Raw genomic sequence first — 26,540 nt, forward strand, 5'->3', positions numbered from 1 at the left:
TGACCTCTCTGTCATGACCTTCCCGTCCTGGGTGGCCCTTCACGGTTTAGCTCATGGCATCATTGAGGTGCTCAAGCTCCAGCACCACGACAAGGTAATGATCCTTTGCTGAAGGGGGTTCCAGATAACACGTGTCATATAATCTTCCTTCCTTCCTTCCTTCCTTCCTTCCTTCCTTCCTTCCTTCCTTCCTTCCTTCCATCCATCCATCCATCCATCCATCCAGGGGGAGAAGACATAATGATACACATCCATTATGTCTAATGGCAATAGATCAGTTTTCTAAATTCACTTCTTCTACACTCCATGGAATAATAATACACAGGAAATCGAGTGAGACACACCTAAAATATTTTTTTGCTGCCTACAGCATAATTACTTTACTATCCACCTTGGCATCATTCTCCCACTCTCCCCATTCCTACTTGTAATAAATAATCTTAAAGGTGATAAATAGGCCTCCAACATCAAGATCCAGAGATATTAAGCTCATATGCCTCTCCTTCTGCCAAGTTTTATAGTGGCACATTCATTCCTCATTGCAGTCCTGCCAGCTAGGTCTGGCTAACTGATGGTGATCAGTCTCAAATCACGCAACATATTCCCCATAATAATTTAATTTAATAATTTATGAAATGTATATGCTGCCTGACTGCAGCTACTATGAACCCCCATCTCCTCATTCTGAAACTCACTCAGCACCACTCACACATTTCAACCATCTGCTAACCTGTGGAACAGAAATAAATGGAATTCTAAAGAGGAAATGTAATCTTGGCTGATTCCAGATAGGGTCAAAAGAAGAAATCTTGATACAATTTATAAAGCTTTGGAGACATTATACTTATTTGCTTATATACAAAAGACAGTATGATTCTGAAATCAAAGCAGCCTTTTCTGCTCTTTGTTATAGCTGATTGGCTGCCTTTGAAATCTGTGAGCAAATTGAACAATATGTTTCCTCCACACTGTTTTGTTTGCTGAACTCCAAACAGTAAATCTCTGCACCTCCTTTTCCCCACTCAGGATTTGCGTATGTGGACTGTGAGTCATGGAGTCAGCAAACAGCACACACTTTGAGAACATCACAAAGGAAGCAGGCCGAAAAGAGTATGTGGTTCAGCAGTTGAGAATAGCGGCCCACCATCAGAATGATACTCTAGAAGCCTTGCAAGAGGTGAAAATCCCTTTGGGAGGAGAGATGGCAGAAAATGTAATGGAGAAACTAAAAACAGGGAACAACCCCATCAAGGAAAAGCAATGTAATGATTTAGAGAGACTGGGCCTTAAACGCAAGACAGAGAGTGACGAGAAACTGGTGGTGAGAAAAGAGCCACGCCTGCTGGAACCAGAGAACCCAGTGGTCACCATGGTGCTATCCCATATCCCCCTGAAGAGCCTTGTAGAAGTAGAAATGAAGTTGATCTACACTGATGAAGAGAACGTTTCCTATGAGTTCCTAGAATCCCAGAGTCCCAGCTGCACACAACCCAAGCACCCAGATGTTGGAAGCATGGATAGCCAAGAAACAGCTAACTTGAGTCTTCTGCCACAGATGGATAAGTGGCTTCAGGTATCCTTGAAAGATGCAAGCACTTGCTACAGGCAGAAGAAGTATGCCATGGCAGCTGGGCAATTCAGAACAGCTCTTGAGGTAGGTAGGAGACCTGAAGGGACATCAGGCTCAGGAAAGGGGGAGGGGAGGTCCTACAATATGATCAAGGACACAGGCTTGGCTGTACTTGTGAGACTTTACCAGAACCCTTATGTGCACACTTAGGTGATGCTAAAATTAGGGATCTGCCCTTTTAGAGCTTAAGAGATTCTTCCAGGATTCAATTCCAGTTGATTGATTCTAGTTCTAGTAATTTGGGAAGGGGAAAATAGCTTCTCCTTGTCCAGTTTATCCACAGCATGCATAACTTTGTATACTCCAATCCTCTCATTCACCTCCTTTCTAGACTAAAAAGCCCCAAAGGTCACAACCTTTCCTCATAAGGAAGCTGCTCCAGCCCCTTGATCATCTTAGTTGCCCTCCTCTGAACCTTCTCCAGTTCTGCTATATCCTTTTGGAGGTGCACAAACCAAAACTGCACACAGTATTCCAGATGTGGTCACATCATTGATGTATATAAGGATATTATGATATTAGCATCTAAGTTTTCAATACTGTGAACCCTCTTTCCTGCACAGTCCAAAACATGTATCCAGTGGTCCAGCCTTAATGCATAGAATGAATGCACTCTGGAAGTGGTAGAGTTGAATTTGATACTCTTTCAAAATCTTCCAAATTAGAAAGTTTAGGAGGCAGCTAACCGTGATTTCAGTAGAATCCTCCAATAACAAAGATTTTTTTTAATAGTCAAAGGAATTCAAGATGACACACCTAAGTCTGTTTCCTGTAAACTTGCAACAGCTCTATGGAGTAGGTTAAGTTTAACCATAGAGTAGCGCATAGTCATCCAGAAAGTTTTGTAGCTGGATGACAATTTGAATAAATGTCTCCTTTATTCAAGTTCAGAATACTAAATACTACACCACCTTTTTTCAGCAAGGCATACTCTAGATGTTACATGATTTCTATTTTTTATTTGATTTAAATCCTGCCTGTCTCCCCAGTCAAGTATCCCAGATGATTAACATTAATTAAAATACAGAATACAAAATGAACTTTTAAAGCATCATTTTAAACTAGCACAAACATGGGACTAACAATTAGAAACATCTTGGGTGATCTTCTAAAAGCTGAGACAATGGCAGCCAAACACAACTCCTGAAGGACTCCTGTTAAACAGCCTAGTAGGTACACAGGAGAAGACACTGAATAAATATTCCTCTGCAGGCTTGAACAGGTATGCAATGAGAATCAGTTTAAGGTTTAAGGAATTCCCAGAATTACCAATTGACAAAGCCGTTGAAGTTATGGGTGGTATAACTGGCTGAGGTTATGCTACAGCAGGTGGTGACTGGTAGAAGGTGCCTCAGTAAATATCACAACTTAATAAGGATTGTCCTGGTTGTACAGAAACAATAACAAAAAACTGAATGTTCCCCTGATGTTAAACCCTATTACTGTTATCATTGTAACATATTCCTTGTGTTCTTGGTACACTGTGGTTTTAAATACATGCAGGAAGAGTTGGGATGCAAGTCTCTTATGCAGAAGATTTTTTTTTAAAATGCCTACCATTTTTTAAAAACGATACATAAAATTTTGCATATGGGTGTATGCACAAGGGATGTGCATGCATGAATGCATGTCAGTGCAATATTGGGACACAGCAATTCATTACAGCCCCACAATTTGGCCCTCTGGACAAGACCAGTCAAAAGCTTCAAAATACTTCACTCTCTTATGAAAGGTTTCTAAACCACCTACTCCCATGCTTCATGACTGGGTGGAAGTGAGGAAACATAACACTCAGTAGCCAATACAACTGGATCATTTTGATCTCTTCCAAGTTTCTGAGTTGTATATTTTACACTTGCCAAGGACCCCAGGGCTTCCCACCTTGATGGGGGAGGGAGAAATGGCAAGCTTTGCTTAGAGGCCCCTCTAAAAATGGATAATTGACATTGATCAGATTTGCATTAACTGGAAGCTGGAGCTATTGGTATTTACAGGAAAGCCATTGCAGTGTTTTGTCCTGATTTCTCCAATGCTCCCAATTTGATCTAATTATACTGGAAATCCTTTCTATCATAACAACATAACTCCTACTGTGCTGAGGCTCATAATAATCACATAATGGGCCAGGGTTTAAGCTTAATCAGATTTTAGTTTCCCTGTCCTGTTTCTATAACGTTGCTATGCAAACTGACAGAATCACCCACAAACAAAACAACCATTGTTTAAACATCTTTATCAATTCTCTTCCCACTCAGTCCCTATGTACAAATACATAAACACAGAAAGACACATTTACGCATAATGAAAAACATCAGAAATTGGATTACCAGTGCTGGGAACAAGGTACGATGAACTGTTTGCTCATGTGTAGATTCAGTGAAGACATGGAGCTCTTTCATCACTGAGGATGGGCTGATTAAAGTTGCTGTGCTCCAAAGATGAGCAACTCACAGCACCTCCTATATATGCAGTATATGTCTTCTGGTCTACCTATGCCTGTAATATGGAACTAAGGGCAAGTGCAGATCAGGCATAAGCAACTGGCACCCTTGGGCCAAAGCCCATCATCTGAGCAGAGTAACTGGTATTAAAATCTGCCTTGGTCCCTGATGGCAGGATGGTTGGATCTAGGAAGCTACTACTATTTTAAATTTCCCAGTGCCCTATGTCATGTTTACTTTTGCATTGGGGAGCAAGAAAGTTCAGAGAACTGTTAGGAAGAACTTTTTTTTTCTGATTTTTTGTCCCACCTTTATTATTTTTATAAACAACTCAAGGTGGGGAATAAACCTAATATGCCTTCCTCCCCCTATTTTCCCCACAAGAACAACCCTGTGAGGTGAGTTGGGCTGGGAGAGTGTGACTGGCCCAAAGTCACCCAGCCAGCTGGGACTAACCTCACAGTCTCCTGGTTTCTAGCCTGGTGCCCTAACCACTAGACCAAACTGGCTATCAAGCTTTGGTAGAAGGAACAGAGTAGAGGAAGGATGGCACTCTGGGAAAGCAAGGGATAGCTAAGCAAAGGATGAAGAAGTCAATAAATAGCAAAATAAGGAAATAAAGGGAGGCAATTCAAGGAGCGGGTGATCACCCAAGAAATGAGTTGAGTTAGAGTACCAAAGACCTCATACTAGATGACTCGACTAAAATCCTGAAAGACAAATTGTCCTCTGGAGTCAGGTAGGATAGCCCTTAATCAGCCTTATCCAACTTGAAGCTCTCTAGGCGTGTTGGCACTGTAGCTTCCAAAATTCTTAGCTCCCATGGCCAACAGAATTTTGGGAGCTGGAGGAAGCTGAGGAATCACTTTTGGCAAGAGTGCACTAGATGATACAATGCAAGCTGTATGTCTGCTTCTGAAGGGAACAATCCACGTCTCTTCATCTTCCTGATATCCTAGTAACCTGAAGTCCTGTTTCTTAGTGAGATAGCTGCTCTGTGTCTGGTCTATTCCACTTCACATATGAAGGGGAAGGGCCTCACATGATAGAAATTGCTATCATATAATGAGGTTGTCTCCCACCAACAATTAAGCAAAGAGAAAAGTTTGGATATTCTTTCCCCCTAGCCCCTATGTTTCGGTGTGGAAAGTCTTATTTTGTATGGGGGAGGATCCAATCACATGAACTTTCACTTTCAGTCTTAGATGGTACAGTCCAGACCAGTGTTTCTTAACCTTGGCAGCTTGAAGATGTGTGGACTTCAACTCCCAGAATACCCCAGCCAGTTTGCTGGCTGAGGAATTCTGGGAGTTGAAGTCCACACATCTTCAGGCTGCCAAGGTTGAGAAACACTGGTCCAGACAAAGGCTGACCTCATTAAGGATAATTTGGCTACAGAAAACCTTGTCTAAACTTGGGTCCTTGATATAGTTGGACAGCCACTATCCCCTTCCTAGTCAATGTCTGAGGAATCAAGCTTGTCAAAAAGCTATGTTAACCCTAACCCTGACTCTAACCCTAACCCTAACTATAAATGATAGTTAGCAAAATGTGGGGGAAGGGGAACAATATCTGTGGCATTGTTGCTGAGAGAGTAGAAGGGATAAGACCTTACAGATTTTGTCATATCACATTCCAGAGTAAAGATCACCAATCTCTGCCCTATGAAAACAAAACTTTACTTTTTCTAGTGTGCAAAAATGTTGCTTCATATTCTCCATATATGAAGTGTATCCACTACAGTGTGTAGGATGCAAGCAAACCACTTCTAACATTTAGCCTCCTTTTTTTTTTAACATTTTACAATTAATCCCACGTGAAACCCTTGTGGCTTCATTCCCCCCAGCCCACCCCTCCAGTATTCATGAAAATATATCCAGGCTGCTGGGAACATGGCATTTTCAGCTGTATGACCTGATTTTTCTCAGTGCTGCAGCTGCCAAAGTGGTATCATAAACTTTAAGTGGGCAGTACAGCAGGCCAGAAACTACATCAGTCCACTGTTTGTGGCCATCCTCCCTTCTCCTTCTTTAAATTGTTTCTTTGGGGCTGCTGCGTTATATCATCTTGGATAGGACTGGGAGTTATAGAAGACCAATTCCCTGTTAAGGGAAGAAGAAACTAATTTTTTCTCCAATCCTGATTAAAAAGGTCAACCACAGTGACCTTTTATACAGTGATCATTTTGAGGGCCCAAAGAAAGAAAGATGTTGGCAAACCCTACTGTTTGTGAATCACCTTAAAGCAGCCTTCCCTAACGCGATGTCCTCCTGAAGTGTTGGGTACTGAAATTAGCAAATTTCTTAGCCTGTGTGACTTAAGTCAGGCTCTTACCAAGTGTAGACTAAGCCACTTTGCCAACCTCCTTCAATCTAGTGTCCTTAAGAGGCATGAGCTTCAACTCCCTGGATTCTCTTCATACAGTATATGGTTGGGCATGCTGAGAACTCAAGTCCACATATCTGGAGGTGGCCAGACTAAGAAGTGCTGTACTGGGGCAAGGAAAGTGTTCATATATGAATCAAAGACCCATTGTCCTTTGTGGGACTATCTCTGTGTTCATTTGGGCAGCAATGTAGTGCTTTTCAGGACTTTTTGTATTTTGCAAAGGCTGGCCTTCTCAATATTGCAGGACCTCTGTAAGTGGTACATAAAGAAAAAAGAACTTGTGAGGTGGTTGTGCCTTTCGAAATAAAAAGTGCAAAGAATACCTAAGGGTAACAAAAGAGCTACCCTGGATCACTCCCATATTTTACAGCAAAGGAGAGGAAAATCATGTAAGATAATTTCATTGCACTCTATTGCTGATTTCTTTGGGAAATAGCCAATATCTGCATTTTCTACCAACGGTTCCTGCTCTTCCCCTCTCTCCAGCACAGCCTTCTACTGCTCTTCCTTGCTTTTCTATTCCTAGTCCAGGATGCACCAATTCAGCAAAGTGCACTCTCAAACCACCCCACCCACAACTTGGATTTGCACTGTTCTTTGCCAATCATTCTCATTATCCCAGGCTGCTCAGAACTGCTTCAAAGCTGTTTTCTGTCCTTTGTGATGCAGGATTCCCCCAAAGGATCCAAAATGGCCTATTTGGTGTTTGCATGTTTATTAACCACGGCCTTTGTTTGAAGGCCAACTTCTGTGATTATCCCCAGAGGGCATATTTTCTCAACACCTGGCCCCTGAGAAAATTATTGGAAGTGAGCGGGCTGTATCAGCTCACCTACAGAACTCACATGACTCTGAAATGCTTAATCTTTTTTCTCTTTAGTCAAATATTGATTATCTTTTAACTCTCTCTTTCAAAGGAGTGGGGTGGGTAGGGATCCAGAGTTTTCTGATAAAATCCAATTTAGCTTCTGGTGAGAATAAATTAGCAAAGTGTACAAAATTAGTGTCCAATATTTTTAGCCATTGAAGAAATAGCATTATAAACCCTTCCCATATATTCCCCCAAATATTTTGTGGGTTGTGTTTGATCTTTTTATTGTTAACCAGTTTGAGAGTCATCAGGGCAGAAAGGTGGGGTACAAATGGAATACATTATCATCATTTATCAAACTTGATTTTAATTAATTAGTTGCAATTCTTCCATTAAATTGTTGGATTATTATTTGCAATTTTTATCTGAACTTCTCACCAAGAGTTCACGATGGCTTACATGATGTTTTCCTTAATTTTATCACCCAAACAACAGCCCTGTGCTGTGAAGTGGGGTGGGGTGAGAGAGTGGCTGGCCCCAAGTCCCTATTGCACAAGTTCTGTGGCTAAGTGAGAGCCAGTTTGGTCTAGTGGTTAAGGCAACAGGCTAGAAACCAGGACGCTGTGAGTTCTAGTCCTGCCTGAGGCATGAAAGCTGGCTGGGTGACTTTGGGCCAGTCCCATTCTCTCAGCCCAACTCACCTCACAGGGTTGTTGTTTTTGTGGGGAAAATAGGAGGAGGAAGGAGTATTAGGTATGTTTGCCACCTTGAGTTATTTATAAAAATAATAAAGGCGGGATAGTAAATGAATGAATGAATGAATGATGAGAACCTGAACCGGGGTCTTTCCACTTTAGGTCCAGTTCCTTAACCAGAATATTAAACCAGCTCTTGGGGAGGGGGAATCGTGGTTTTGTCTGCACAGAGAAAAGTCACATTCCCCAGTTTTGAATGTTGCTAGAAAAACTTTTTAAAAATGGTATGAGGATAAGTCTCAATATTTGGGTAGGTGTTTAACCTGTCGCAAAGATAGGTAGCAGAGAGGCTTGATAGGGATCATGTGGTCAGAATGAGGTTTTTTCTCTCTCTCTCAAAGGGTAAAGGGAGGTCATCACTGAAGCTAAAACTGGGTAGGTTCAGGACTAATAGATAGAAGTGCTATTTTAGAGTACTTTGGTACTTTATAGTACTTTAACTACATCATAGGTAAATGATGGAATTCACTGCCATCAGGTGTCATTATGGAGGACACAGTTATTGGTGGTCACCTGTCTTGATGACTGCACTTCTCCTTGAATACAGGCTGCATACTTCACATGTCCTCTGTAGGAAGTGTCAGTGGTTGAGAGCTGCTGCCCTTAATACATGAAGTAATAATTCCACTCTAATCTGCATTGGCCAGAGCCCAGCTCAAGCACAGCATCTGATTCTGTCCTTTCAAGATGATTCAGAAAATCTAGAGCAGGTTCAGAGAAGAGCAGCCAGGACAAACAGAGGATTGGCGAGCTGAGAAACTGAAGACTGTAGGAGATACAGTAGGACTTTTCTGAACTGATACCTAGATAGACAGACAGACAGACAGACAGACAGCACAAAAGAGCAGTTCAACCTGATAATCAATATCTTGGATTGTTGTGTTCAGGTGGAGGCTGGACAGACAGTACAGAGGGATGCTGCACTGGGCAAGGGGGTTGACCTCAATGACTACTTGTTACTCTATCAACCTTCTGAGTTTCCTAGATATATTGTATTTCTTATTCTGAGTGCTTTTAAGCTGCTGCAGTTGTACAACTCTAAGCAACATAAAGCAGTATCTTCAAAAACTGTCGCTAAAACTAAATGAATAAAAGTGTATCTTCAGCACACTATAGCAATGTAATAGTAAAACAGTTGCATATCCTATCCATCATCACATTTTATATTTATACTAACAGCATTTTGCACTCACCACTCATGCTATTATCTCATATGCTCTCTGGTACAACCATGTTTTCACAAGCTTTCTAAATGTCAGGATAAGGGCACCAATCTTGTATCTGGTTGGAGCTGTCCCACAGGAAGGGAGTTCCTGCAGAAAATGCTCACATCTGTGTTCCCTCCCATCATATTTCATGACTATTTTAGATTTAGATTTATACAGCTGACCCTCCAGCCAAACCACAATATAAATAACCATTAAAACATACAATTCAAAAAAGAAACAGCAGCCGAGAATTAAAAAATAACACAAAATAATATCAAACCACTGGGCTTCACCAACTTCCTGATCCCCATGCCTAGGGAAACAGCCAGGTCTTCAGCACTTTCTGGAAGGGTCCAATCTGGTCTCAGGTGGTAAGGTGTTCCAGAGGGCAGGCACCATAAACCAAAAAGACCCACTTCCTGGGTCCCACAAGATGGCATTCTTTAATTGACAAGACCCAAAGCATGCCCCTCCTATCAGACCTAATACAGCAAGTAGAGACCACCAGAGGTAAGCAGTCCTTCAAGTTCCTAGCCCTATACCAAAAAGGGCTTTATAGGTAACAACCAGCACCTTGAATCACACCCAGAAGCCTATTGGGAGCCCATGCAGCTCACAGATAACATGGCTGAACTGAGAAATAATTCTCTTCTACTGAGGAATAATTGTTTGTGCCACTGCATTCAGGGCCAATGGCAGCCTCATGTATAGTGTGTTGAAGCAATCCATTCAGGAGCGACCAAAGCATCAGTGACCATGCACAGTGCCTCCCAGTCTGGGCAAGGCACAACTGGTGTACAACATGAAGCTGTGAAACAGTCCCCATGGCCATGGTTACCACCTGCTCCTCAAACAGGAACCATGAGGAGGACCCCCAAATTGCACAACAGTTCTATCTGGAATAGTGGAACCAATTAAGATGGAACATCACTGGACCTGAGGGAGGGGGCATGCTAAAACCCATAGCCCTCAATCTTGCTAGGGTTCAGCTAAAGCAATTCCTCCTCATCCAGACCTCTACAGCCATCAGACACCAGGACAAGACCTCATGGAATTGCTTGATCAGCCTGGGGAAGAGATGTACAACTGAGTGTCACTAGCATGCTGATGATGCCTCACCCTGGGCTGTTGGATGACCTCACCCAGTGGGTTCATGTAGATGCTAAACAGGAGTGGGGAGAGCATCTAAATCTGCAGCATCTGCAAAGCAACAGCTGTAAACAAGTCCTTTCTGCCCCCCATTAACACCTTCTGAAACCATCCCTGCAGGAAGGATGAGAACCAGTGCAAAACTGTTCCCCCACACACCTAACCCCCCAAACCAGTCCAGAAAGGTATCATGATGAAAGCTGTATTGAAAGCTGCTATGAAGTCAAGAAGAACAAGGATAGACTCACTATCCCCATTCCACTCCTGCCAAAGGTCATCCACAAGCATAATCAATGCTATTTCAGTCCCATCCCAGAATAGGAAACCTGACTGAAAGGAGTCCAGATAATCTGCTTCCTCCAGGGTTCTCTAGCACTGCTGTGCAACCACCTTCCAAACCACCTTCCCTAAAAAGGGAAAGTTGGAGACAAGATTCAGCACCAGAGGATTCCAAAGTGACTAGAAAGTGGTCTGACCATGGCAGGAGAGTGATGATAATTTATCCCAACTCAGATCACGTCACCACTTTCCAACCCAGTGACCTGGGTCAGATCCATGGCTGTTGTGATGGCCATGAACTCCTGAGCTACCTCCAACTCCATCAAGAAGGCAGGTTGAAGTCCATCAAGACCATAATCTTGGGGATTCCTACAGCCAGTTCAGCCGTAGAATGAAGGAGCTTGGGTAGAAAAGTTGCTACACAGCATGGAGGCTAGTACAAAAGCAACAATCTCATCTGATCCCTAGAGCCTAACTTGAAAAACAGGTTCTGTCATGCGCTGCCTACCGCTGAGTGAAACACAGACACTGTTTAAGGAAAAGCAGGTTCAGGTTTATTTCAGCGTAGTGCTAGACGAGAAAAAAGCTGAGAGTGAAGGGAGCGCGCCAGTGCGGGGTTTAAATACCCCACGCCGGTCAGCGCCCCCTCACTTTGGGTTGCGTCATCCCCCCTTAGTCCTGCATGCTTTCGTGCTGGTAGGTGAAGGGTTGCAGGGCCCCTGCTGGTGCCCCGGGCCTCGCCCATAATCTGTTTCTTCCTTCGGCCGGTGATTGCTGTCAGCTGGGCGATCACCGTTGCGCTTTGCTGACAGCTTCAGGTGAGCCTCGTGATCCGCCCTGTCTTTGTCTTTCCTTCATCCTCTTTTGTGTCCTGATGGCTGGATCATCCGGCCGGGGTCATTCCCTTCTCCTCGGGGTCTGTGTCTGTTGTTGTGCGTGCTTTGCTTATCTTAAGTCCCTTCCTCTGCTTCCTAGGTATTGTCATGTGTGCCGTTGTGCTGATGTCTTCAGCTCAACAGCACTCATGACAGGTTCTCACACCATCACCTGTGGGGCAGCACCTCTGGAAGCTATCAGAGTATCTCAGATAACCATGGCAACTCTTCTGTCCCTGCCTTGATGTCTGGACTGATGCCATAGCTGTAACCCAGCCAGGTACATTTCCAAGAAGGCAACCCCTCCCTCATGTCCAGCCAGGTCTTGGTAATACATGTCGTTCCAGAGTTTAACAAGGTTCCCAACTGAACTGCTCTCCAGATTCCTGGGAAATTCTTCAAGTGCCTTGAGGAACCCAAATGAGTCCATCAAACACCTGAGGTAGACAGTTTAAATTGGCCCTAACTGATTGGCTACTGCGTGGCACAGAATTTTAGACTCAAAGGACTTTTGGCCTGAATCAGCAAGTTTCTTCTGATGTTTTCATGTGAGAAATGAAGAAATTGGGCCTTTGCCCGTGTTGTTTTCTACAACTGTATGTCCAAAGCCAGTTAACAGATTCTGCCCCATTGAAATAAACAGACCTTATGTTCATTTACTCATAAGAGTGGGAATTGTTAGCAAGATGTCTGGGGCAGGAGATCTCTTGACAGCCAATTAATTATACTGATAAAGATGGCATACAAATTCTAGAAAGGTTTCTTCCTTCCATAAATCTCTTCCAGAATTAAATTTTACACTCTGTTGTCCTGAAAATAATCTCCTCCAGGTCATTAAACAAACAAATGAAGTAAGTTAATGGCTGGTATGTTATTTTAAAGCCTAGAAAGAGCTCCAGCTGTATCACCATGCATACCATATCAAGTGCGGCGCTCGTCTCTTGGATGCAAAATGAAGACCTCAAATAAAGTGTGATTAATTCACCAGAGGGCCATAGAGATCTCTCTGCATGAGCTGGATTAATTCCATAACCCACAGATGGTCATTATGGGCTCTGCTGAGGTGATTGTGAAATAAACATAAGTGTCAGTCTATTTATTTATTTTTAAAACTGTAGACTCAAGTTTTTAATTTAACTCTTTGCAGAACACTCTGACATGCAAAACATAAAATTGTGTATATTCAATCCAGAGCTCTGCATGCATTCCAGTGGACATAAATATCCCTAGGGAAGATATACCTGACCTTCCCTACATGTCTGCAGAAAAGACATTGGAGACAAATCAAGGTTGCTACCGCACACCTTAGAGACTAGATCAGTGTTTCTCAATCTCAGAACTTTAAGATATATGGACTTCAACTCCCAGAATTCCCCAGCCAGGCCTGCATTTCCCCCATGCTGACCAGGGAATTCTGGGAGTTGAAGTCCATACATCTTAAAGTTGCTGAGATTCAGAAACACTGGACTAGATGGAGATACTTTTTAATCCTTTGAATCAATTGGAAAACATACATTACAAAGACCTGCAGACAGTGAGAATCAGTTATGCTGCAGCAAACTGCATGTTCACACAGCATGGTTAATTAAGTCAGAGAAAAAACTAGCAGATGCATCCTCACAACATTTTAAATTTGTTCAGTGTTAACTTTGGTTAGTTTTTTTTAAAATACATTAGTATTATTTTAATACCTTATTTTGTACCATGGTAACCCCTTTGGAGAATGGAGGGTTCCGTGTTTTCTGTGAACCCAGAACATTAGTCGAGATGTTTGTTGCTTCAACACAGTCCGTGGTACAAAATGACCCCCACGGCACTAGGTTGCTGCCAACTGTCATAAAAAGCAACTTTCATATTGACTTTTATCAACCACAAAAAGTTTTAAAGGCAAAGAAAGTTCATTGCCCCAAAAGGATTATCTTTTCTTAAGAGAGAAAAAGTACCGATTTCTTTTCCTCTTATACTCAAACATATAAAGAAAAGGAAAGCAAGCTAGCAAATACTTGGCGACAATCATTGTGCATTGTGTTATTTGTAATGTACAGTGATTGCTGTGCAGTTTTTGCCAGCTTGGTTTGCACTTTCTTGCTATTGTGAATGAGATTTGAAGAATTAATGGGTGCTGCAATCTTAACCCTTAATATGACAGAGTATTATTTTGTCAATCAAGACAAATAACCCCACATGCTTTCAATGAGAATAATGTCCTTTGAACTCTGGGATTGCATGGGATTGAGATCTATAGGTGAACTTTTTAAAAGTATACCATAAAGAACAATGGATGGGGCTTCAGTGCTTTTTACATTTCAGTGTAATTCACTGGTGTTGTTTCTGATTGCAGGGATCCTAGGATCTGTGATTTTAAACTCACACTTAGTGTGCCATCTGATGGTTTAATATTTGCAAACTGGGCTTGGTGTTCTTTTGAAAAGAAATAGAACTATCATGGGCATCCCAACTGAGTTGTTTTTATGTATTACCAAAGTAGGCATGCTGCACATGTGAATCCCGTATTACTATGAGCTTATTCAAAACCAGATATCAGCCTTTGTGCAGAAGAACCCATCCTCTTCTTCATCCCATTCTTTCACACATGTTTCAGGCAGATCATAGAACCAGAGAAATATGATTTTCCATCAACAGTGGTTGGGATCTTAGCTTGAATAGTTATATCTCTCCCATTATTATGTAACATACTCCAATGTTTTCTGTTGTCCTTTTTACCTGTTGTACCAACTAAATTTAAGATCCAGATTTTTGTATTATAGAAATGGTAGTGTTCCTTTTCACTTTTCTCTCAGCTTGACAAAGAACTGAGGGTGGGGGGTGGGGGGAGAATTCCCTCCCTTTTCCTTCTGTGATTATTTTGGAAATGTACAGGAAGGACAATAATTTGTCAAAATTAGGGTGGGAGATCAGAATGAGAAACTTGCACTTGCTGTTAGAACCTGCCCTCTTTCTCCCACACTGCAAGCGTGTAACATTTCACCTATAAAGTATTCCAACGCCATTCCAAATCATGCCTATTTTAGACGAAAAGAAAAGTGGAATTATTCTTTAGCATGGTTGTATTATCATGGCATTATAGATGGCAATGCCAAGGAGCTGATTTTAACACATACCCCACTTCCTTCGCTGCTTTATTCCTTCTTCTATTGCAGCAGATTTATTTTTAAAAATAATTATAATGATCTATTCCACCACCCACACAGCTAATAGCAAAAATGCCAAAAAGATGGATAGATTCAAAACTCAGCTCTTTGCCATCCTCTCCAATCTAGGAAGCAGATTGCTTTAGTTACTTGGTTCATGAAGCCAAAGTCCTTCTCTGCCCATTTTCCTGACATGAACCACTGGTATTTCTCTGGCTCTGGAAGTGAAAATTTTGCCCTTTTTTTCTTCCCTCCCTTCTTAGCTGGGGGTGTATTTTCTTGAAAGAACCCTTCTGAACCTTTGCAACACATGTTCAAAGGCACAGAAATTCTCCAGTAAAGAGAGAAAAAAAGAGACCCAAACAGATTGAGCAATTTATAATTATGCTTAATTGGTTCCTCTGTACATTTGGTTATTTTATCCAGAGTTGAAACTCTAAAATATGTCCCTGCTGCTCTAAAAAAAAACCCCATGAAATTAATAATCCCAGATTTTCTCACAATGTGTCATTTACATTTCACAAACACTACAGCAATCAGCATTTGACTGTCTGATGTCCAATCAAGACAAAAAAAGAGGACTTTTATGAAGATCAAGAGCCTACAATTTTTTTATTATACAGCCATTGTGGGATTGCAGTTATCTCTTAGAACAGAGTGTCTAAATATCACGACCTAACTAAATTTCATTTAGTGCATCTGTTGGGGTAAAATCATGTTAATGAAACAGGTTTTTTTCTCAGATATAATTTGTATCTTGTACTCCAGGATAGTCTCCATAACAGTTTCTAGAGGAATATTACCATATCCCCCAATAAATTGTTCTATTTGATGAAACAGCAAGAAGTGTTGCATACTTTCTGTTGCAGCTCTACACTGAATTCCATCTCAGTCAAAAGGTTTGTAAAGCACTGCCTGTGTTTGCATGACACACTGGACAACAAACAGTCCCACCACACTTTATCCTAATGTGTTGCACAAACTCAGTCTTTGTAGCTAAATTATGGTTCAAAGTGTGTCACGCAACCTCAGGAAAATTGAACAGTCTAACTTGTGAGTCGATTAGCCAAGGGTGTTTGCATAATCATCATCACCCCAGTAAGTGTTTCTAGGGCTAAGATGTGGGCAGCAGCAAGGAATAAGGGCAGAAGGACCATCGAAGCTGAGGTATAAGTCATGATTTAAGCCAAAAGTCATGATCTAAGAACAACAGTAGGCATAGCAGGCCTTGAGTAAACTTGGATGCTTAATCAAGGCTCAAAAATAATACAGGGGATGACTGTAATACAGTCTATATGGGAGTCCCCTTAAGGACCACCCAAAAACTGAACTTAGTGCAAAATGCAACAAGTCTGCATGTTAACTGGGGCAATCCAATATTGGCAAGTAACATTAATACTTCAGGAGCTGCATTTGTTGCCAGTCCTACATGGTTCTGGTCCTGGCTATTTCCAAGCTGATTGCCTTAATCAGTAGTTAAGGATTAAGGTCAACTGATGCCCTAAGCACAGCCAACAATGATGCTTCTTGGCCCTTCCATTGCTTAACTGACAAGACATTAAGACTCCTAAGTGTTGAAGATGAAATAAGATGTTAAAAATACAGTTTTCTTCCAAGCCATCTCCCCGGCTGGATACCACAACTATATTAAATATAAACTTTAAAAATATATATTTATTTAACTAAATATTTATTTAACTAAATAACAGGAAGCAATATAAGCAAATTATGTTGTCCTCGGGTCGTATAAGCAAACTATATTACTTATAACTAGGGCATATAACTTTGGGTCATATAAGCAAGTTATATTACTTATAACTAGGGCAATAGAAAAAATGCAGATTTTCAACACTTTTTAATGGGTTTTTAAATAACATTGTTATAAGGGAAAAAAATGCAACTACAAAAAATTATTGAAAACTAAAGTCGAATGTGGTATGGCAGTGAAAGAGTTAAAAGTATGATAGCTAGGGGGAGAAACTGTGTGGTTACCCCCCTTCTTGGTATCCTAAGCAAGTGCTGATTTTATTTAAGGGTCAATTCATGGCTGAATTTGCCCACCCAAGCCATTCCCACAGTGTTGTTGCTGAAAGTGCCAGTTCCCCCAAACGGAACACCCTCCTGCCAGATGTAAGAATCACATCCTTACTTTCAATATTCAAGAAGCTTTTAAAAATGTGTCTTTTCAATGCACATTTGGGGACTGAGGTGAGGGTATGTAGAAGCACCTGCGCATGAGATGAATCTTTGTTGTGTGACATCTTGTGATGCCATGGTTTCATGTTTATGATTATAATACTGTAATTGTTGATTGCGTTTATTTCTGATATATTGATAATTTGTGATAATTTTTTGATTAGTGTACTGCTCTGTATTTGTATGTTGCTGCTTGCAAGCAGCATACAGTCAGAAGATTGATGAAGCATAAAAGTGCTTGGGTAGATAAATACATTCCTTTCTATCAAGGATGAGCCAAGAGGGTACTTGGGCAGAGTCAGTCTGGATGAGCTTTCACTGAGAAACTGTAGTGACACTATGTAATGGTTGTGGGAATGACCTTGGGAGATGGGGGAAGAGCCGTAGCCAGGGCAAAGGTCAGATAAGAGGCAGCTGAGCCCGCAGTAGGAAAGTGGGTGTGGCAAACAACTCAGAAGGGACCCTCCCTAGATTCTTGAGCTGTAAAAGTGATGGGGGAGAAATGTACAGATGCAAGCATCATGATACATACAGTATGTTGTCATTATTCCCCATCATATAAACCTCTCTAAAACATGAAATTGTTCCCCTGATCTTTAAAAATTGCATAGCAGTATCAAATTATTCCAAGTTTAAATTCTTTAAGAATTAAAGGGTTTTTTTTCTTGCTTGTAAAAAGAAAATCAAAACCACAACCAAAGCGGTAAGCTCAAATTCTATCAACATGCATATTGGCCATTAGGGGAAGTTGTAGAAATAATGGCAAATGCATTCAGTTCTCATAGCTGCCTAAAGAGATTTTTCCTGGCAAATTAACGGCACTTCGGAGAACCAGAGGAGAAGACCAAAGCCAACATTTCATGTACTGACTGGAGAAAAATTCTATCTGCACAGAGGGGGCCAGTGGGGAGAATGGAGAATTGTTATTAAAGCACTTTACTCACATTTAGGTGATTCACATGGAAACATGCCATAAGGGCAAGGTAACAGCTGTTGGCAGAGACATTTGTTATTTTACAGTGTCAAAGGATGAACAATGGCAGGTGCAGGGGGGAAAGGAAAGCTGTTGAGAAAGAGAATGAAATGTGTGGGAGGACATACAGGGGTTTTGAGCTCTATTCAGGCTGGGGGCTTTTTCTGTTGTTTGATTGTTTGCTCATAATGCATTTCAGATTGCTAGCTTTTTGCAGCTAAGTGGTGACAGCAGCTTTTTGGAACAAAGATCCCCATATAAGTGGCAGAGAAGGAGCAGGAAGAGCTGGCGAGTGTCTTGTGTCAGCTCGATGCTCTGAAACAGCATCCAGCAGTGGGCCAATCCATGCTGTGAAAGTCATCCCAGGATGGATGTGGTGGGCAGCTACTGTTTCACAGGGAAATTTCCTCCAACCCCTGGCAGTGATTCAGTGTTTATTTGCACATTGAGACTGGTATCTGTTAGGGCTATGCAGATCATCGGAGAAGTTGCTCCACAAGCAGAGGGCCCCTGTGGACCTTGTAGGAGAAATATCTCCCTAGAGTTCTTTAATAATGGAGATCAGACCATACTTTCACTAAGCACAAATTGTTTATTATGGTATAGGAAGCAGCCAAACCAAAAGCCTCAAAGAGACAGGGATGCAATCCCATTATCTAGAGTTGTGCAAATTAGAATATACATATGATTGCACATAGTAGCATAATACGTATCAAGAATGGTGAAATAATGAGTAGCAGTTCAAAAACAATGGCTCTTAAGTTAAACAAAGGCTGCGCTCTTTGAATAAAGTTGCTGTTGATGTGTTATTTTCTCTGTTACCTCCCAGTGACCTTGTCTCCCAGTGCTGTTCTTGTCTCTTATCAACATTCTTTGTCTTAAATGTTTCTTTGGCTGAGCTAACAAATTATTTTCTCTGGAAAAGTGGATTTGGAACATTAGAGAAGGGGATAGCTTTATTTGCCTCAACCAAAACTATCTTTCTGCTTCCATCTGTGGCACAAAGCAGCTGCTTGCGCTCAAAGGCTTGGCATGGACACATTGAGGTCCTGTGTGTGCATGTATATCCATGGCAGAAAACACTTTTGTCAGGATGAAAAGGCAGGCACTTAGCTATCCAGCAGGAATGTCTTCTTTGCTGGGCACACTTGTCCAGAAGATACTAGGAGGTCTACCAAGTTGGTGTGTCTTGGTCTACCAAGTTGGCTGCTTTGTGCCAGAGATCCCAGGTACATTGTTTTGCTCAAACAAACCACCTTGTAAGAGGTAGTACTCATCATCAGGAGTCAGTTAGGGCTTGTTTACTCCATTGAACCCTTGATATTATTTCTGGCTGTTGGTCACAACAGGACACCACTTCCTCCTGGTTGGGTTACTCCCATCTGAAAGCAGCGAGTATAAGTTGCAAAAGTGGTTTTGTTTTGATCTCAGTTTTGGCTAATATCTGATTGACTGAGACCTCTCTGTTTATCAGTTGATTGATTGTTGGTTCTTACAGAAAGCTACTGACTCACAATACAAAAGTACCTATGATGGCCTGATACCTTTAATAGTGAGAATCATCAACTCCAGCCCTGTTCCATTTTAATTGTGACAGTAGCCGTGAATAACAGACTTCTTAGAAAATGGTGACAACGTTCCTGCTCTTCACTGCAGTAATGGGCAAGAGCACAGAGATTCAGTCTCAGACCCACTAAAGACAGGATTAATGCATCATCAGCATATAGGAGAACAGAAATAGGTTTATTAGACTAGCAGGGTGGGTAGAGAGGGTGAAATGTGGATTTTGTCAGAACTTGAACCAGCAAGTGGAAGGAAGGGAGGGAGGGAGGAAGGGAGGGAGGGAGCACCAAAATGTGGCCCTGCTTCACCCCCACATGAATATAGATTATGGCTGTTTTCATATAATTTCATAACCAGCAGCAAAATACATTGGTTGATAGAAGACACAACCAATTTCAACCAGATCCTGCCTCTAGGGATTAAATGAAAAACCACCTTTAAGTCAATAAAAGTGACTTACTGTAGATCCTGCACAGGTGATTGATGTATTTTCATATTAGATGGGGAAGGATGTGGCACTGAGTGTTAACCACGCCAACCTGAAACCATCTTGCTCCTTTGCCAGGATGCTATCCTGTACCCCCAGTCTATGAGTTTTCCATGGAAGTGCCTACATACAGCTTGCTAATGATGTTCAACAGAATGAGGCAGAAGGTAGTTGGATCTTTCCTATCTCCTTAGGATATATTGGAATAATGATGAAAGAATTCCAGTTAATATACTGTAAGTGAACAAAGTCCAATCTATGCTTTTATCATTCCTGCTACAAGCAAATCACATCTGGCAGCCTTGCCATTTTTTAAGTTGTTAGATAAGCTGAGCAGCCTCAAGAGCAAGTTTGCTGTGCCACTGGGCCAGTGATCCAACAAAATCAGGATTCTGGGTGCCCTGCTAAGCCAGGTGTCCAAATATTCAGCCACACCTCAGGGATGATCAGGCAATGACAATCAAAAAGGGATTTGAAAAGAAGGAGATAACATTGTACCAAAAAGTTGTGGAGTTATTTTCTTGTGTCATCCAGGAAAGCTTCTGCTAGGTCTCTAGCTTTGCACTGGGTGATACAGATTTTTTTCTTTTCAAGGGCAGTTCATCACAAATGTTGTGAACTGCAGTCTCTATTCCAGCAGTTCCTAAACTGGGGGTAACTACTGGTAGTAGGTAATTTGGGCATATTCTGGGGCTAATGGAGCAATTTGTAATTGCTTGTTTATGAGTCAAAATGCATGTGTAAAGCAACAGTCTGTTTTTTTTGGAGGGGGGGTAATGACATTATTTTTGACCAGGAAAGGGGGTAATTGGATCAAACAGTTTAAGAACCGCTGCTCTATTCTTTTAAACCTTTCATTAAACTATAGTTATTAATTAGTATCTCAGAGTTACTCAAGACATCTGTGGTAAATTACTCAGCCCAAGTAAAGTGTTGGAGTAAATTCATTGTGATTACTACTGAGATCACACATATAGTATAGTCACTTAATAATTTTGGTCATTCTAATACTGTTCTATATAAGGATTCGAGTCTAAAATTCTGTGAATTTTTCCATTTTTAGTATGTCTTTGACCATAAAAATCAAATGAACAAATAAACAAATGAATGTGTATCAACCTCAGTCTACAGACAAATTCCACTCATCCTTTCATTTTTAGAACAGGAAATAAAGCACTACAGTTATCTAGTTATATGGTTTCATACTTCTCTTTCTAAAATTTAAATTTAATGTTTAATTTAATTCATTTGATATAGGCACTGCCCAACTCCAGAATAACTCTGGTGGCTCAAAAAGTACCAGGGAAAACAAAATAATATGAATAAGAAAAACACAAGGTAAAAAAGAACAAATAAAAATAATGAACAAGACAGCAAATCCAGCCAAAACACAAAACATCTACAAATGCATCCCACAACTGAAAGGACCCATAGTGCAACAATTCTATCAGCTTGTATCTGTCCCAGATATAGCTGCTCATATCACAATCACTGGCCAATCAGTGCTGTGCACAAATGAGTTTTACAGCAAACTTGCACACGCTATTTTTTGGAGCTACTGCTCAGAAAAAAGAAAGATTATGTAGCTATGCTGAATGCAGTGAAAATGCTTCTAATGCAGCCCCACTGTTCTATCAATACATTTATGGTACAATACAATTCAAGATCTGATCTAAATCTAGCTAATGAGCTTGATTTCATGCTACCCATGTATCTAAATGGGCTTCCAGATAATCCAGGAAGCAGCATGTTCATACAAGTGGCATATTTTTAAAAACACTTATATTGCTTCCTGTTATTTAGTTAAATAAATATTTAGTTAAATAAATATATATTTTTAAAGTTTATATTTAATATAGTTGTGGTATCCAGCCGGGGAGATGGCTTGGAAGAAAACTGTATTTTTAACATCTTATTTCATCTTCAACACTTAGGAGTCTTAATGTCTTGTCAGTTAAGCAATGGAAGGGCCAAGAAGCATCATTGTTGGCTGTGCTTAGGGCATCAGTTGACCTTAACGTGGAATCACTAAGTCATAGTTGTTGTTGTTTTAAATTCGTTCAATCGTGTCTGATTTTTGGACACTGCCTGGACAGGTTCTGAAGTTTTCATGGCAAGGTTTTTTGTAAGTGGTTTGCCATTGCCTTCTTCCTTAGGGCTGAGAGAAAGTGACTGGCCCAAGGTCACCCAGCTGGCCTCATGCCCAAGGTGGGGCTAGAACTCACAGTCTCCTGTTTTCTAGCCTGATGCCTTAACCACTGCACCAAACTGGCTCTCAAGTCATATATAGTCTTTCATTTATTATAACATGCAAAGGATAAGATCTACTCACAGAAGCAATTGGTAGGACATGACTGTTTTTGATACTGTACTAACTGAGTTTGGTTGCTGGTTGGGTATGTATGTGTTCCTACCAAGCAAGGGTCCCAGCTATCTGAACTAGCATTCAATATCTTCATCTAGGATGTTGCAAACAAATTCCAAGTATAGATAACTACCCTAGTTAATACAAGCCACCCATACAAAGTTTCCTGGGCCAAGATATTATCTTGCATTTCAGGCTCCCAACCTTGTCAATGCCCACCTAGCTCATTGATAGCACCATGAGAATAACAAACAATAAAACTCAATGACAGCAATTGCAGAAGAGTTTGCATAAAGGCTAGTAAATTTAGCTACACTTGGATGGCAGCTGCATGTAGATTTAGTATTGAATTAACATGAAATGAAAATTTCAAGACATTGTGCAGGAAGTTATTTACACATCTCTCATTAACAATAAAAACATGATTTTTTTTAATCAGCTCACTCAGCTGAAAATATATCCTAAGCTGTCACTAAAATGTTGAATGGCATAAGGAAGTAAGGAAGATTGAGCAGTGAGCAGTAATAGCACTAAGATATAATTTGTTCTTATTTTTCCTTTTTATATAAACACACATATACACATACACAGATAGAGTCTCATTCAATCACTCTCTATTCCCTTTTCCAAGCTGGTACCCTTCAGATGTGCAATATCTGAAACTTCCAGTCCTAAAATACTGCTTAAGTTGTAGTCCCAAAACATTTGGAGGATACCTTGTTGGGAAAAGAATATATATTACATTACCCTTAAGAATTGTTCATATTGGTTTCCTATCCTGTTGCCTGGAACTTAGTGCTGGGTAACACATTCAGAACCCATTTTCTCTTCATCAGGTACAATAAATTTAGGCTGAAGGCCTCTGCCTACAACTTAGCAAATTGCAGTGACTGGCTTGCTGTACTCCAAAGAGTAGTACTACATAATAACCTTCCATAACAGGTACTTCCTGAAAAGAAGATCATTTCTGAAATGAGAACACATCAACATCTTTATTTTTGAGGATCACTGAAGAAGCTCAGAAGAACCTTGAATGATCAGAACTAAACCACCTGGAGTCCACCATTCAGTTTCCAAAGCACTCAACCAGTTTCCTCCATAAGCACAATGTGAGGACAATATATAACTCTATCATGTCCCCTGTAACAATTCCCTATTGTGATATTCACATATCACTACAGAAACCCCATCAAACACTTTATGCTAGTTTTGCTGATAAGGGCAAGGTGGGAGTAGGGAATAATTGAATTTTCCATAGGGGTGTTCACATAAGGAGAGAGAAGGAGAGGCCACAGATCTGGGCTGGCATTGGATATGGAATTTTAAACTTTGAGAAGAAGCAGAGGAGAGAACTGGAAAGCAAGGGCATAATGGCTGGTAACTAAGATGGTTGTAGATAGCTCTGACCACTGAAGATTTATGGTTTTAGTAAAGGATTATGTGGGTTGGCAAACCTGAGTTGGACTAGGAAGTGTTTGTGCTGCTGAAGGCTTGTTAGTTGGAGAGTGGCCTCAAGTCCAGAAAGGAGTCCAGGAAGGTTGACAAAGATAAAGGGGAAGAAGCACTACTCCATGCAGATGGCCCTAGTCAGATCAAGGTTAATGGAAGTTCAGAAGTGTCATAGGAATGTCAGCTGGGAGAATTTCATAGGAAAGTCACAGGGAAAATTGCCATCCGTATTTGTAAGTCCTTCCTTAACTCTACATTAGGAAATGGGTAGACTCTGCAAATAGAACAGACTTACATAGTAAACCAAATAATACAGTGCGTACATATCCAAGCAGAAAAAAATTATGCTACGTAATATTAAGTAGAGGGGGGAAAGTGTTGAGTTGCTCTGCAGTTTAGAATCTCAAGTAGCTGTTTGTATCCCAAAATGGGCAGCAGAAGCAGGGAGTAGTATTATGCAGTGTTCTGATGGTAAATGATGCTTGCTAAGATTGGCTGGGAAATTAAACTCAGTGTTATCTATTTGTTTAATAAAGGTGAAAAATTCTGAAGTTCTGCTTTGCACTGTGTTTTATCAAATCCTGAGAACCCACAGCAAACCCCAGTTGCATAAGCATTTTTTTCTAAGATGAAAAGCTTCAAAAATAATCTTCCCTCAAAAATGAATTTCTCTAGCCTTTTGGTCATTTTGTTTGCTGTTTTCTGTACCTTTTCCCTTTCTATACTATCCTGATAATTTCCCATAGGACCAATAATGGCATCGCAACACTTTAAATTCAAGTTCATTCTTTTCATTCTACATCAAAGGTCATTTGAGGGAGGGGGGGAATAAAACATTCAATAAGTTCCTCAAATGTGAAGAACTGAATTCCTCCGAATTCATAAATAGATAAAGAGTTGAAAGGAAATACAGTATATAATGTAAAAATCCCACATAATTGCCCTTGTCATCATTTAAAAACTGGCAGTCCCTTTTCTCTGAACCTGGGGGAGTTATGTGTGACATACAGATATATAGATACATACATACACATGCACACACACACACATAGATATGTGTACCCTGCAAATAAATAAATACATAAACTCCATCAAGTCTAGAAGATTGAAGCTGCATCCCAACTGGAGACACACAAATCCCCAAATATTTGACAAGAGCCTGGTGCTTACTGAGGTGTTTGAAAATATTTCTCAGTTAGTTTTAGTTGCATATAGATCTTCCCTACTGAAACACTTCAAAGGATATATATGATAGGAGTAAAGTTGCAAGTAATGAACTCCCTGATTTACAGCACCTATGTATAACAAGATGATACGGTGATTTGAAACTGAGGAGTATCATATACAATTCTCAATTTTTCCTGGAAAAGGCAGGATCAACTAAAAGAGGTAATCATATTTAGCATTTATGTAGCATATTTCAAGGTTTTGAAGTTCTTCTGACATCTTCTCAGGCTGAAGACAGGAAGAGAACAGTATGTCCAATCTATGCGCACCAGTTGGCTTAACATCTGGCATGGGCAAGGTCATTGTCAAGCAGCACATCTGTGGATATGGAGAAAAGAAAGCTATCAGGAGCCAGCATGGGTTTGCCAAGAACAAGTCATGTCAGATTAAACTTATCTCTTTACGACACAGCGATTCATTTGGTAGACCAAGGGAATGCTGTAGGTGTAGGGTTTCATATCAGTAAAGTGTTTGGTAAGGTCACCCCTCATATCTTGTGGACAAGATAGATAAATATGGGCTAGAGGATACTGTAGGCCAGTAAAAGAGCTATTAGTTGAATAACTGCACCCCAAAGATGCTTGTAAATGGTTCTGCGTTGCCTGGAAGGAAATATCAAGTGGAGATCCATCCCTTAGCCCGGTGCTCTTAAACATCCTCATAAATGATTTAAAGGATAGAATGAAAGGGATGCTTATCATATTTCTGGGTGACATGTCTTACCAGACAAAAATCATAATTCACAATCATCTTGGTAGGCTTGGACATTGGGCCAAATCCAGTAAAGTTTAACTGTGACAAGTGTAAGGTCCTGCATCTGGGTAGGAAAAATGAAATGTATACATACAGAACTATACAAACCTGACTTGGCAGCTGTATGTGGAAGAAGCATCTAGGAAAATTAGTGGACCACCAGCTGAACATAAGGAAGCAGATTCAGTAGCTAAAAAGGCAAATGCAACATTGGGATGTGTTTAATTGAAGCTCTGCATCCAAATCATGGGAAGTAATATTCCATTTATCCTCTGTCCTTTAAAAGGCATATGGATATATAGATGGTTCAAAGGAGAGCCATCAGAATGACAAGGGGTCAGGAAACCAAGTTTTCTGAGAATCACTTTAAGGAGCTAGGCATATGGAGCTTACAGAAGAGAAGAATGTAGGGAAAATATGATTGCTGTATAAAAATACCTAAGCAATTATCCTTGGCAACAGCATATGATCCTATTCTCTGTTGAAACTGAAAGCAAGACAAGGATCAAGAGGCTGAAAGTAAAGAAAGATCCGGTCTGAGTGCTGAGAAGATTTTCCTGGTGGTGTTAAGTAATGAAACAGTCTGCCTAAAAGGGTGGTAAACCCACCCCCCTTGCTGGCTATTGTCAGATGGGGGCTGAATGGGCACTTACTGGGATTGTTAGCTTTCTGCACTGAACAGGAGGCTGGACTAAGATAACCTGTATGATCCTTCCTAATGCATATATTCCATGTTGCTATGAATCTCCTTATAGAAGAATGGAGAGGCTGTAAAACAGGATCCCCCAAAAAATCTCTTCTTTCTCCATCCTTTCCTCCTGATTATTTTCTCTCCAGGG

General features: G+C 40.8%; 1 protein-coding gene across 1 annotated transcript in view; it reads left to right on the forward strand.

The window, feature by feature from the left end:
- Window positions 1-1,051: 1,051 nt before the first annotated feature.
- Window positions 1,052-26,540, forward strand: part of SPATA16 (spermatogenesis associated 16) — a 177,008-nt gene continuing 151,519 nt past the window's right edge. The window contains exon 1 of the mRNA XM_063307870.1: window positions 1,052-1,654. Within this exon, the coding sequence (XP_063163940.1) occupies window positions 1,052-1,654 (603 nt within the window). The remainder of the gene's footprint in view (window positions 1,655-26,540) is intronic.

Source organism: Candoia aspera, chromosome 6, assembly GCF_035149785.1.
Source record: "Candoia aspera isolate rCanAsp1 chromosome 6, rCanAsp1.hap2, whole genome shotgun sequence".
NCBI classification, from domain to species: domain Eukaryota; kingdom Metazoa; phylum Chordata; class Lepidosauria; order Squamata; family Boidae; genus Candoia; species Candoia aspera.